The sequence below is a fragment of the Larimichthys crocea genome, chromosome XX (assembly GCF_000972845.2).
Source record: "Larimichthys crocea isolate SSNF chromosome XX, L_crocea_2.0, whole genome shotgun sequence".
Lineage (NCBI taxonomy): Eukaryota > Metazoa > Chordata > Actinopteri > Sciaenidae > Larimichthys > Larimichthys crocea.
Genome location: NC_040030.1, coordinates 14,866,264 through 14,880,855, shown reverse-complemented (window position 1 = coordinate 14,880,855; position 14,592 = coordinate 14,866,264). Strand labels below are relative to the sequence as shown.

At 41.1% G+C, this 14,592-nt stretch overlaps 1 protein-coding gene across 4 annotated transcripts in view; it reads left to right on the top strand.

Moving 5' to 3' along the window:
• smpd3 (sphingomyelin phosphodiesterase 3) overlaps positions 1-14,592 on the top strand; it is a 116,123-nt gene extending 101,531 nt beyond the window's left edge. For all 4 annotated transcript variants that reach the window (XM_027272473.1, XM_027272472.1, XM_027272471.1 and 1 more), the window contains 5 exons: positions 6,799-6,960; positions 7,975-8,064; positions 9,708-9,771; positions 10,243-10,411; positions 13,315-14,592. In XM_027272473.1, the coding sequence (XP_027128274.1) occupies positions 6,799-6,960; positions 7,975-8,064; positions 9,708-9,771; positions 10,243-10,411; positions 13,315-13,416 (587 nt within the window). In that variant the 3' untranslated portion in view covers positions 13,417-14,592. The remainder of the gene's footprint in view (positions 1-6,798; positions 6,961-7,974; positions 8,065-9,707; positions 9,772-10,242; positions 10,412-13,314) is intronic.

Below are 14,592 nucleotides of genomic sequence, written 5' to 3'. Positions count from 1 at the left end.
TTTAATTTAGTAAAAATATATAAACACCAGTCAATATGCACATGATGTGGACCAATGAAAAAACACTATGAGGTGTAAACAAAGGAAGCCATGCTGGTTTTAATCAGTTTTTTCTTTATTTGGATCCCAGTTAGCTTCCACATGAAAACAATTTAAAATCAAACAGTACCAATGAGACAACAAACTAACAAATGAAAGCCAAATAGGAATAAATGAAATGACTCTAGACATTTAGATTTATACATTTTTGTTTCAGTGACCTCGTGGTTGATGACAGAAAACAGAGAAAACTCTATTTTAGTTTAGATACAAACAAACTTAGTAAAACACGTTATGAGGTACTTGAACGTCCTCACACAGACAGATGTTACCTCCTCCTGGCTCTGCCACCCGTACGCTCAAACGATCCAAACTTTTCTTGTCTGTTGTTCCCCGTTGGTGGAACGTCCTACCAGTTCCTACAGATCAGGGGCGTCCCTCTCTACAAACCTCCTGAAGACCTCGAGCTCTTCAGAGAGGACCTCCTCTACAACACTACCAACAACTGGACATGATACATCTGTCCCCGTCTACAACTGGACCTTGTCGAACTTGTCGCACTGAACTTTGGATAAAAGCATCTTAAAATGAAACATCATTTGTTCATCATGCTGAAGTGAAACAAAACAATTCAGCTGAACCGAGACAAAATTCCCCACTTGGTATTTTACCACTTTTCAATCACGACTTCCTGGTTTTAAACTCGGAAATTCCCAAACATGTGAAGTTTTTATTGTGCTGAGAGCAGCGGGGGACGCAGGTGTCTTCACGGCAGCGTTACTCATCTGGAATAATAACCAATCATACTAGAACAGGATGTTTGTCGAGTTACTCATAAATAAATCTGAGTGTTTTATTCATCATCCAAGTTTTCCCTCACACATGAAGTTTTCACATACGGGAAGCGCCAAGCTGAAACTAACACACACACACACATGCAAATGTACAGCAAACACACCCACACATCACCCAGCTTCATCTATCAAAATGCCACAATCCTGAATATGATCAAACTGCTTATCATCATGTCACATCCTGAAATATTGTGTCCAAATCCAAATAACATACATTTAGGCTAGATTACATCACATTACACTGTAAAAATTAAGATTTTGACAGTAAAATAACATAAAAATGCCATGAAATATGACTGTACAGTAAAACACAATCATATTTTAAATATGTAAACATCATTTCAAGGGAATTTATACAGAATGAAGTAGTATTTTATATTAGGGACTGTTAATTATAGAGTAAAACACCGTAATATTTAATGCCATTTGGACAGAAATATTCAGGATGTGACATGATGAATATACAGTTCATATTCAGGATGTGGCTTCACATGACAAACTGTATCCAGGTTTATGATCGTCTGCCTGCAGGTGATGATGTTACATGCCACAGTATCCGAGTTTATTGGAGCTGCAGCTGTCCATATTACCACGGCGGCGTTACACACTGAAACTGAAATATTTTGGTTTCAACATGTAACTTTAAGAAACTACAATAATAACAATCATGACCACAGCAAGACAATAGTAATGAGGAGTGTCGGTTGAAAGTATTCTTAAGACGCTGCTTGACATAAATTTTGATGCTGTTTTGCTTTGGCGGCGGTGGAGGAGGGAGGGAGGAGGAGGAGGTGAGAGGAACGTTTGAGAGAGAAATAACAGCTGAATAGTGGAGAGTGTGAGAAACAAAGAGGTGTCAAGATATCGGTGGGTGAGTAGGTGGCTTTGGCTTTTGATTATCTCAGCTCTCAAGCCTGAGTACATGTGAAATGTAATGGTGTGGGGTGTGTGTGTGTGTGTTTAGACGGGCAGCAGTAGCTCAGGTTTGTAGAGACTAGAGACTGGACTGGTAGCTGGAGAAGGTGCCCAGTTCATTCCCTCCTTCTGCGGTGCCCTTGAGCAAGGTAGGAACCCCTAACTGCCTCCCGGACAGGTTAAGGATTCATCGTTTCAAATATTCATCTTTAGTTGTAATGTAAATTGTAGAAATAATTAAATACTTAATTAAATCATGGAAATATCATAATAAAACAATGGCCCTGTGAAAGTTTTTTATAAACTATGTGTATCCAGTTTGTGCCTAATTATGAGAATTACCATTAGAAACTTTTGAATTTTTCGCTCATGTTCTTCATTTCACCGCTCTCTACGACGATCAGTAAAGTTGTGTGTGTGTGGTGTGTGTGTGTGTGTGTGTGTGTGTGTGTGTGTGTGTGTGTGTGTGTGTGTGGTTGTGTATTTTTACAAATAGTAAAAAACTGGAGTGAAAACTTCCTCACAGAGGGATACGTTTGATGCTTGGGTTTCATCGTTTCAAAATATGCCTCTTTTAATTTTTGAAAATAATTAATACTTATTAAATCATGGAAATATCATAATAACGATGGCCCTGTGAAAGTTTTCTTATAACTATGTGTATCAGTTGTGTTAATTATGAGATTACATTAGAAATTTTGATGTTCTTCGTTTTACCGCTCTCTAACGACTCACCGGGTCAGTAAAGTTTCACCTCGCTTGTACGATACCTGACGTGTTTTTGACGTTAAATGATCTCTGATGTCGTGTTTGTCGTGTTCTCCTCCTCTGCAGGTTCACGTGGGCACCTCCCATCAGGAGCAAAGGGTTGTGGGATATCTCACGTGCCGCACCTCCACGCCATAGAAGGCGGTTACATGTTCAACACACACACGGAACACACACACACACCACAACACACGTGTCTGTCATTACTTTTGAGTAAAGTTGAGAAGAGAGTCCGTGTGTGTGTGTGTGTTGTGTGTCGCCAGACAGCTACAAATCCAGTGTGTGTGTGTGTGTGTGTGTGGTGTGTGTGTGTGTGTGTGTGTGTTGTGTTGTGTGTGTCCAGATTTCCAGATAAATGGGCGCATCAAAACCCCTGCGTGCCTCCTCTCTGCTGTTCCCATGGAGGACTGGCTCAAGCTGTTTAAGGCGTCACAGCCCTATTTAAAGCCTTCCGGTCGATGCCTCCCTCATTTTTTACCAAAGACACGTCCCCCCCCCCACTCTCCGCCCTGCTATTTCTGGGCTCCTCCTACGCTTCTCGCAGGTCTAAATATAGCAGCGCCGGGGCTGTTTCTAAAGATACATCAAACATAAAGCCTTTGGTGGGGGGAGGGAGGGAGGTGATGTTGGGGTATGACAGCGAGAGGACGGGGAGGAACGAAAGGGGGGAGGAGGAGAGACCTGATTTTCTTCTTCTTCTTCTCTGAGAGGAGCGAGTTGTATTTGTGCAATCTTTCCCGCAGAGATGCACGACGCAGTGTGACTCGACTTGCTGAACTTATAGCAGCACACGACTTGTCACTACTCTGATTTGTATTTCTGTACTCTGTGTGCAGGTTCTGTCTCATACACACTGCCATGCCCGCTCTCAGGGTGTAAAGGGGTTAAGGTCGACTGTGTGCTGGGGGTGGCATCAGTTTTTACAGTGTTTAAATTAAGTAAATAAGTAATTATTCCCCACAGTGTGGCAGAAAACGGCACATTGCAGCGATAGGGTGCAGGCTGCAGCTCCAGTGTAATTTATTACAGTGTGCAACCGACTGTATCAAACATAAACATCTTTTATGATAAAGGCTTTAAAATCCTGATTTCCTGTGAACGCCAACCAACAAGCATGTCATGTTCAGCCCTGATGTGAAGTGAAGAGCCACAAACTGCAGTTCCTCTAACGTCCACTTGAGGCTGGCTCCAGAAGTGAGTCAGTCTCCTTAACGGTCCCATGTTTCACAGCAGAAATAAACATGTTTACAGCCTGGTACAAAAAACTGTTTTGGTCTCTGTAGCTAATTTCCCCGTTCATGACAACTGTACTGAGGGTGAATTTATATACAACTCACCTGTTCACATTATATTAAGACTTAAAGTTATGCAGGATTTTTACAGATTTGCATCTATAGTTTCATGTCAGTGTTCATGATCACCAGAATCTGTCCCACTGACGCTGTATTCAAAGAAGTCGTGGCAGCAGGTTGAACTTAAAGTTTTAATTTAGTAAAAATATATAAACACTAGTTAATATGCACGTGATGTGGACCAATGAAAGAACACTATGAGGTGTAAACAAAGGAAGCCATGCTGTTTCTAATCAGTTTTTTCTTTATTTGGATCCCAGTTAGCTTCCATATGAAAATAATTTAAAATCAAACAGTACCAATGAGACAACAAACAAACAAACAAAAGCCAAATAGGAATAAGTGAAATGACTCTAGACATTTAGATTTATACATTTTTGTTTTCAGTGACTTTGTGGTTGATGACAAAAAACAGAGTGTGTGTTTTTCCAGATAACAGTTGAATTAAAGAAAACTCAAACAAACTTAGTCAGTAAAACACGTTATGAGGTACTTGAGCGTCCTCACACAGACAGATGTTACCTCCTCCTGGCTCTGCCATCCGTACGCTCAAACGATCCAAACTTTTCTCGTCTGTTGTTCCCCGTTGGTGGAACGTCCTACCAGTTCCTACAGATCAGGAGCGTCCCTCTCTAAAAACCTCCTGAAGACCTCCAGCTCTTCAGAGAGGACCTCCTCTACAACACTACCAACACCTGGACGTGACACATCTGTCCCCCTCTACAACTGGACCTTGTCGAACCTGTCGCACTGAACTTTGGATAAAAGCATCTTAAAATGAAACATCATTCGTTCATCAAGCTGAAGTGAAACAAAACAATTCAGCTGAACCGAGACAAAATTCCCCACTTGGTATTTTACCACTTTTCAATCACGACTTCCTGGTTTTAAACTTGGAAATTCCCAAACATGTGAAGTTTTTATTGTGCTGAGAGCAGCGGGGACGCAGGTGTCTTCCACAGCTGGACAAAAGACGGCAGGCAGCGTTACTCATCTGGAATAATAACCAATCATACTAGAACAGGATGTTTGTCGAGTTACTCATAAATAAATCTGAGTGTTTTATTCATCATCCAAGTTTTCCCTCACACATGAAGTTTTCACATACGGGAAGCGCCAAGCTGAAACTAACACACACACACACATGCAAATGTACAGCAAACACACCCACACATACACACACACATGCAAATGTACAGCAAACACACCCACACATCGCCCAGCTTCATCTATCTCTAACACACACACACACACACACACACACACACACACACACACACCATTACATTTCACATGTACTCAGGCTTGGAGAGCTGAGAGTAATCAAAAGCCAAAGCCACCTACTCACCCACCGATATCTTGACACCTCTTTGTTTCTCACACTCTCCACTATTCAGCTGTTATTTCTCTCTCAAACGTTCGCTCTCACCTCCTCCCTCCCTCCTCTCACCTCCTCCCTCCCTCCTCTCTCCGCCACCGCCGCCGCCAAAGCAAAACAGCATCAAAATATTATGTCAAATAGTGCCTTAAGAATACTTTTCAAACTGACTACTCCTCATTACTATTGTCTTGCTGTGGTCATGATTGTTATTATTGTAGTTTCTTAAAGTTACATTGAAACCAAAATATTTCAGTTTCAGTGTGTAACGCCGCCGTGGTAAATATGGACAGCTGCAGAGCTCCAATAGAAACTCTGGATACTGTGGCATGTAAACATCATCACCTGCAGGCAGACGATCACAAACCTGGATACAGTTTGCCATGTGAAGCCACATCCTGAATATGAACTGTATTATCATCATGTCACATCCTGAAATATTCTGTCCAAATGCCATTAAATATTACAGTGTTTTACTCTATAATTAACAGTCCCTAATATAAAATACTACTTCATACTCTATAATTAACAGTCCCTAATATAAAATACTACTTCATTCTGTATAAATTCCCTTGGAATGATGTTTACATATTTAAAATATGATTGTGTTTTCCTGTACAGTCATATTTCATGGCATATTTTATGTTCTTTTACTGTCAAAATCTTCATTTTTACAGTGTAATGTGATGTAAATCTAGCCTAAATGTTCGTTAATTGGATTTGGACACAATATTTCAGGATGTGACATGATGATAATGCAGTTTGATCATCATCAGAATGTGGCTTTACATGATGAAACTGTATCCAGGTTTGTGATCGTCTGCCTGCAGGTGATGATGTTTACACCATTTCAAGGGAATTTATACAGAATAAAGTAGCTTTTTTTATTAGAGACTGTTAATTATACAGTAAAACACTGTAATATTTAATGGCATGTTTTAGTTTGTCAGATTTTTATCGTAAAATCTATAAACATTTAAAATTATGGAACAAAACGCCAACCTTATATGTGAAATCAACAATTTAATGTCCTATTACTGTAACTTTAGAAAAGGTTATACCGTATTTATTACCGTGATATTCTGGCTTTGAACAGATATAAAAATTCACCCTCATTAGCTACAGAGACCAAAACTGTTTTTTGTACCAGGCTGTAAACATGTTTATTTCTGCTGTGAAGTTGGACATTTGAACATGGGGACTTATGGAGACTGACTCAAGTGGACGTTTGAGGAACAATCCAACAATCAAAACTGGTGGGAAACAGCAGGAAGAGGCATGAGGAGAGGGCAGAATTACAAAATAAAACCCAAAATGTGACATAAACTTGAATGTCTTACTGTATTCTCATATATTATATGCTAATCTCACATCCCTTACTCATAGTACTGATACTGAATTATGCTCTCCATCTTTAGCTGCGTCTCTCTTACTCAGTCATACATGCTTGGGCGTACAACATTTTGTATTCATTTGCTTCCTCTCTGCTCAGTTGATGCGTCCGTACGCTGCGAGCAGCTGGACTGGTTGCTCCAGTGGGGCGCCGAGTTTCGCCAATCCTCATCCCAGCCGCCTGAAGGAGAGAAGGTGCTGGAAGACCTGGTGGCCTTTGACGTCATCCTGGGAGACCTCAACTTTGATAACTGCTCTTCAGGTACGAGGCTAAGTCAACATATCAAACTATGCATCTTTATTTTATGACACGTTGGAGCTTTCATCTCTCTTCCACTCTGAATCCTGGTCCCTAATGTATAATTTATAGACATATGTAAGACCTATGATAGCTCTGGTTGCATGGTGCCGAGGTGCCGACTGCTAAAGCTGATAAAATATTGATATATTTACCATTAATGTAAAAGCCTGATGGGGAACCGCTGTACAATGCAAAGGCACATGACATATCAGCAGCACATAATGGACAAATTATTACTTTTCCCACAAATTAGTGCAATTAATTAACATCACAGTTACTAAATAATAAGTCACTACCTTTATTTGTTTCTAAAACTTCCCCGTCTGTCAAAATAAAAGCATAAAATCTCCAGTACTTAATGATTATATGTATGTTTGAATTCACTGTGTCGTAATTCAGTGATACAAAAAGATATTTAATGAATGAGGAGGACTTAAAGGAAATTGGTTTGATATCCAGAATTGTTCCTCTAGGTACACGAATAAGAACAAAGAGGTTTTTAAATTTTCTAATATTACCTGACTGCATCACAGAAGTACCAATAATAAGTTAAAGTTCACCCTCGATCATACAACAATTACCAAAAAAATATATAATCAGAAAATGTTTCTTTTCTGTTTGGAGTTTCCATGGAGATACACGAGGTCTGACTGATACCTGGAAAACAATCAGTCATGACAGTCGACTCTTATGTGTAACGGCGAGACGAGACAACTAATGTTTATTATGTTCAGCCACGCACTTCCAGTCAGTCAGAATCAAATCTGTAGAAAGAGTTATTTAACAAAATAGTATTAAAAACATGAAACTCAAACTGAAATCAATGCAAAAAGAGCTTTATGTGTGTTTCATGGGCTTTTCTTTTTACCTCTTAAAGGTCAAACAATCATAATTTCACACATCAAGAAGAAATAATTTAGCTGCGTCACTCTTTCATAACGTATGAAACTCTTCTGTACTTGTGTTTTTATCCAGAGGACAAGCTGGAGCAGCAGCATGCACTTTTTACTCAATACAAGGACCCATGTCGCCTGGGGCCAGGGGAGGACAAACCATGGGCTCTGGGTAACAACACACACACACACACACACACACGTTACAAACGTTACACGACTTTATGAAATGCAGGTGCTCTACGCTCGTATGATAAAATATGGCGATGCATATAGTGCACGCAGAGCGGAGCGGTCTATAATCTGGCTCTGTCTGGATGAATCAGGATGCACCCACTGTGTGAATTAAAATACACCCGGTACAGCGTGCTGATACATGGGCATTAGTGACGTAAAGACTGGAGGGTTTTTGGTCTGGATGTGAAGCGTTATTTAGGCCAGCGGATATTTCGGGGACAGTGTGGGCAGGACGGAGTGAAAGGGCTCGTTTAGTTTCGAGGAGGGCTTATTTATTTTGGACAGGGGACGGATCTGCGTCTCTAGTTTGGTCGCTATCGGGCAGGAAAGGGGAAACACACAAGGAGGCGAGACGAGAAAAATGGATCAATGAATCGATGGAAGAAAAGGAGGATAGATTATCCCCGTTTCATGAAGCTTATCCAAAGCAGATTAGACCTAAATGAATACAAGAAAGAGAGCCAGGATTCACAGCTATTATCAGGCGTGTTGATAAGAGAGCTCCGAGAATCTTCCAGTGTTGACCACAGACCACCCTCATGTGGGAACTCCGGTTAACCCACAACCACTTCATAGTTAAACAGCGGTGACTTGGGAGTAAAAATTAAAGGTTTCTATGAAAAATCTCATGCCCATGATCATCTTTTGGAGTTCGTGTTTGACGGCAGATTAAACGCGTCAACCACAAACCACAAATAAAAAACCCAACATGAGCAGTAAACGTGCCCTTCCCACGTATTTTCGGAGTTGCGGTCAATATTGGTGCGAAAGAGCGTTGATTTTCTTCCCCCACACATATTCAGCAGCTTGTTTTTGTAACGCTCGGATTTATGAGGACAAGAGAGGCCGAGGTCGCGTTAACCACCCGAAAGAGGAGAATCTCTCGTGGATGTACGAGTATCAGGGCAGACCGGCAGCAGTCTGTGCCTGACTAACACCTCACCAGCTTTCTTACAGCGATCTAAAAACCTCCTCCGAGACTTGCGAAAAAGTGCCAGCTGCACGTCAGACACCTACTTTTCCCCAACACTTGTGAACTGACTGGAGTAACTTCAGAGTGCCGCCCCTCTTCAGATGGTGTATTTTAAGCGCATGATCCAACTCACTGCCTCACATCCTCATTGTCAAAAGGACCTCTGAGTGCCCGTCTCTCTCTCTCTCTCTCTCTCTCTCTCTCTCTCTGTTATATTTCACCAGTCGACGACAGTGGATGGTGGAGGTGGAGATATACGCTCACAGAACAGCGTTGTACTTTGAGAACAGCTATAAGGGAGAAGCCGGTCCTCACAGTGACGGGAAGGATTGTAAAGCACAGATCAATAAACAGGGTGCAGAAACACGTCGGCTGTAGTGTGTACCTGCGAATGAAACTCTCAATATGAAGGGTCGGTTGAGAACATTTGTCTAGAACACGACCCAGATTTGAATCGCGCCTCCCATCTCATCTCAATGACAACCATTGACCATTGACGAAGATAAGACCAGCACTTCTGTCTCTGGAGGTCCTTCACCTAAGTTCTCACCAGGGACACTGTTGCTGTCATTGGTGTGTATTCATGCACTTTTTTTATTCAACAGGTACTTTACTGGATCCCAGTGGCCTTTATGACGACGAGGTCAGCTCACCTGAAAGTTTACAAAAGTAAGTCACACACAGAGACGAACACACTCACCTGTTTCTGTCAATGAGGACTACTTTTATCAAAAACACGACATTCATAAAAACCTCTAGAGGTCCTATCCACCAACATGGAGGAGGTCAGGGTTTATGACCTGTACTGCAGTCGGCCACCAGGGGGCGATCATGTCATGTCATGTCATGTCAGGTCCAGCCTTAACCCTCACCCAAACCTCAGTCTAAAGCTAATGAAAGACTTTTTTGATGAAGACTAAAATGTCTTCGTTCATTCTAAAAACAGTCAGTAAACATGGTTTGATTGTTTTATTTGCATTCCTTAGCTTTCTGACTGGAAATACATGCTTTCTCTTAATTTTGCTTGCTATGATCACATTGTTTCTGTAATTCTCGTAATTGTTTGGACTCCAGGAATACGTCCTCTGTCCTCTTGCTTATATCTCCGTCTAAACTTCCTTTCCCATGTGTCTCTGTCAGAGTGATGGAGAACGAGGAGGGGAGGAAGGAGTACCTGGTGTTTCCTCCCAGTAAGAGCCAGTGTCCCGCCAGCAGTCAGAAGGGGAGGAAGATCCCACTGAAGGGCAACGGGCGGCGGATTGACTACATCCTGTACAGCGACGAGGGCCTGCAGCCGGACTGGAAACTGGTACGGTTTAATAAAAAGGATTTTAGGAAAGTAAAATAAAAACGTTGTGAGTTCATAAGAACGTCCTTCCAGTGAAACTTTCAAACTGTTTTTTAAATGATGCATCACACTTTTCCACAAATTTCTGTCCGACGTGTTTTAAGTTAAATTGAGTTCATGCAGATGAAATTTGAATTCAATGATTCACAAGATAGAAAAAAATAATCAACACATGTAATCTTAACCAGTCCAACTTTTTCGACTCCTGACCCCACAAACTGTCGCCTCATTGACTGACTGTGACTAGTTAAACCAACTGATCTGAACTTAGTTTAATTGGGTAAGTCTGAAAAATTAAGCTGAATATTGTATCTGAGACCTTGTCCTCCTGTTCTCACGTGTTCAACTTGTGGAAACCATGCTGTGGGGACCTCTTTCTGAGGAACCCGTTGTGGGGACCTCGTTATGGAGACGCCTTGTGGGTACCTCCTTGTGGGAACCTTCCACGTTCCCACCCCACAACAGGGTCCCCACATTTATTTTTGTAACATTAATATAAGGCATTTCCACTGATGATGACAGGTTTCAGTTTTACTAGGTCAAAATGTTCCAGTACGTAAATCCAGAACGTGAACAGAAACACGTATTTTCAATCAGTTTTCAACAAGTTTTTCAGTCTCACACTGTGTCAAACATCAGTAATGTAAGTCTCCTGATAGGGTTCAATTATTGCTTGAATCGTGTGCCACTTTCTTGTCAGCATAGAGGCGATCCGCTTCGTTCTGCCCTCATTCCGCCTTAGCAACAAGACACTTGTCGACGCTTGTTTGTTTCTGAGCCATGTCAAACATCACCAGAAGCCAGTGAAATCATCTCATAGCACAGGAGAATATTTGACTTGTTAAAAGGATAAAAAGATTATAAGGCAGGCAGGCAGACAATGAAACACAACAATACAAGCTGTGAAGGAGAGGAATGAGGGCAGTACCGTCGTGTCTGTCTGTCTGTGTGAGGGATTGGAGAGGATTGAGAAACCAAATCACATCATTTACATGGAACATCTCCGTCTGTCTGACTCGCTCTGTGTCCACCTGACGCCACCTAGTGCCAGGATGTAGTCGCTGCAACGCTGACTGCCAAATGAAACACGAAACACAGCATGTGGTTGTTTTGCTTCCTTATAAACAAACCTCACGCTGCCCATGAAAACCTCAGAATTTCTTTGCACGTGTTGTTTCTGTTTAACAGCCTAAATCTGCTCCTGTAATTTGTTACATCTACATGAAGATCAAACATTAATCATCAATAAACATATATTAAAATTAAAAAATGCTATTACATAACATATTTATAATATTTCTACAAATTACTCCACATAAATTTGAGTAGTATTTTCTTTGTGGGGCCTAGTCGTAATAGTAATACTGATATTTTAGGAAGTAATAATACTGGCAGTGAATGAACTTGTATTTTTATAGCATCTTTTTTAATCTACAGCATCTACTGATGGTAGATCGAAGTATATGATTGGATAAAAACTGATAAATTAGCCTTAAATATAAAAAGTAAAACTAAAAGCATTGTCTTGGTCATAAGAAAGTGTTTGCACACGCTGAGTTAAGTTTCTAAATCATTCATCATCAAACAATCATGCATCTCAAACAAACAAACAAAGGATTTCCTCAAGCACGAGCATATTGTTCAGCTGCACTGTTAACTCAAAGAACAACAACATTTTAATAGTTTACTGTAACAACACACACAATCACACAATCATACCGGTAAGGGCCAGACCCAAAGCAATGACTAATGCTTTGAAAGGAAACTAATCTATAGCGCTACAACAAAGTGGAGTACATCCCCAGCTGGGATGCGTTGGGTTCTTCCTCCCACAGTCCTAAGACATGTACTTAAACTCTAGTGACTTAAATTGCCTGTAGATGTGAGCGTGAATGGTGAACGGCCCCTGTGACGAACTGCCGACCGATACGCGGTTGCAGAAAATGGATGGATGTTTGGTCTGGACCCCAGGATGATTATGGGGGATCCTTTAAATAAACTAATTCACCCGTTCGGTTGCCAGCTGCTTCGCTCATGATACACCAACGTCACCGCCATCACAGTTCAGCATCTTCCTCAGGGACACTTTGACTTGATTAGGGGACCTGAGCCACAGCTGCCACTAAAATATGTCGATACGACTGAAGTGTCCGTGTACTTTTTGTTCTGAGTTTGTTTTTTCATGCTTTGGAAAAGTCCCTGTAGTTCCAGTGAGGGGACAGCACTTAACACAGGACGGCACTAATCTTAGACAATAGTGTGCTTTTTGAGCTGTTTGGGGAAGGCCCTGTTCTGTTTCAACATGACAAAGATCTGTGTGTGTGGATGAAGTGGACCGGCCTGCAGAGAACCTAAAATCTCAAACACCAAAACAACATTTTGGGGTGATGACCTGGAACTCAAGGCATAAAATTCAACAGTAAGTTAGTCGCAGAAGCAAAATGATGGTGACATTTTGAATGCCGTAAAGAGAACTTAAAGATCCTGTCTGTCATATTTAGGGGAGGGTTTTCTTTCACAGCATATGAAACAGAAACGTTCTGTTTTTGTTACTTTATATCTACAGACTCTTCAGGGTCTTCTTCCATGGAGTCTGCTGTATTTCTACAGTAGCCCAGAATAGACAAATTATTGGCTGTACATGGGGACTTTCGCATTATTCACTTAAACTGAAGAAACTGAGTCATCCTGAGAAAGCGCTGCTTTGGAAACTCGTGGACGACGCCTCACACATGCTGTCCGTTCTTTATACTGTGATTTTTGGGAAGTAAACAACTCTCTGCTTTCTGTTTCATGGTAGCTTTTTGTTCTTTACAGATTAAATCTTGTTGATTTGATGATTCGTCTTCTTTCTCTTCTTGCAGGAAATCGAGGAGTTCAGTTTCGTCACCCAGTTGGCCGGCATCACCGACCACCTGTCCGTGGCCATGCGATTGGCTGTTTCCACCGGCGAAGAGGAGCCTTAGATCGACCACCTGAGTTACTTGTTCAATAAATAAATAAAATAAAATACTGCCATGGAGGAATGACAGACGGCAAAGGAAGAGAAGAAGAAGAGGAAGAGATTAAACGTTTACAGATACCGAGCTGCTCGACGGACACGAAACAAAACGCAGCTCTGCGAGAAGGACTGGCAGCGAAACGGACGCCGAAAGGATGGACGCTCAAAGAACGGTGGAGGAGGAGGAGGAGGTGATGTGAAAGACTGTAAGAGGGAGAATTCAGTTTAGAAAGCCAGAGAGGTGTTCAACCTCCTGAATAAACCACACACACACACACACACACACACACACACACACACACACACACACACCATCGATCGACATTTTGACTGTTGAACATCGCCCGGCCTCTCCGCTCTTCTCCTCCAACACTCACCTGTTGAAGGTTTTTATTTAATTGTTTCATGTAGCCAATTTACACACACACTCCTTTTATCGGATCTGTTTTAGCCGTAGTGTAAAAGTATAATTTCCTTTTTTTATTATTATTATTATTATTATTATTACTATTATTATTATTGTTTTATGATTCAACCTTCAGGGACAGTCGGATCCTCATTCTTTAGTGACTGTGTATTAAAAAAGTCTTTTCAGTAATGAGAGATGAAGCCTACTGACCGGCCTTTACACTGACCGTCTGTGTCCTTTTGTGTTGTGCTCCTATTGGTCAGTTCACCTTAACTACTCCCACGTCAGTCCCAGGAACCTCAACAAGTGTCTTTTTTTCTAAAAAAAACAACAACAACGACAAAAAAAACAACAACAAACAAACAAAAAAATCTTTCTAAAAGGAGAAAAATAAAATGATTTCTATTGTGGCCGCACCACTTTTTATAGGGAGTTTAAATGCCTGTTTAATACTATATGGTATGTTTCTAATAATAAGAGGTATTGTATAAAGGGATATGTTGTTTGATTCAATGCTTCTAGCATGTTTTTCAGCCACGACTGGTGAAAAGTCACACGGGACTATTTTTTCTTTCTTTTCTTTTTATTTTATTTATTTTTTTGCTCTTATAGTGGAAAACTGAGGTTTTTGCTGATGCATGATGGGAAAACGGTATCAGTTTACAACATTAATATAGCGGCTCGATACGCTCGCTCGAGATTTGAGATTGGGAGTCGAGAAAAAAAGAAAAA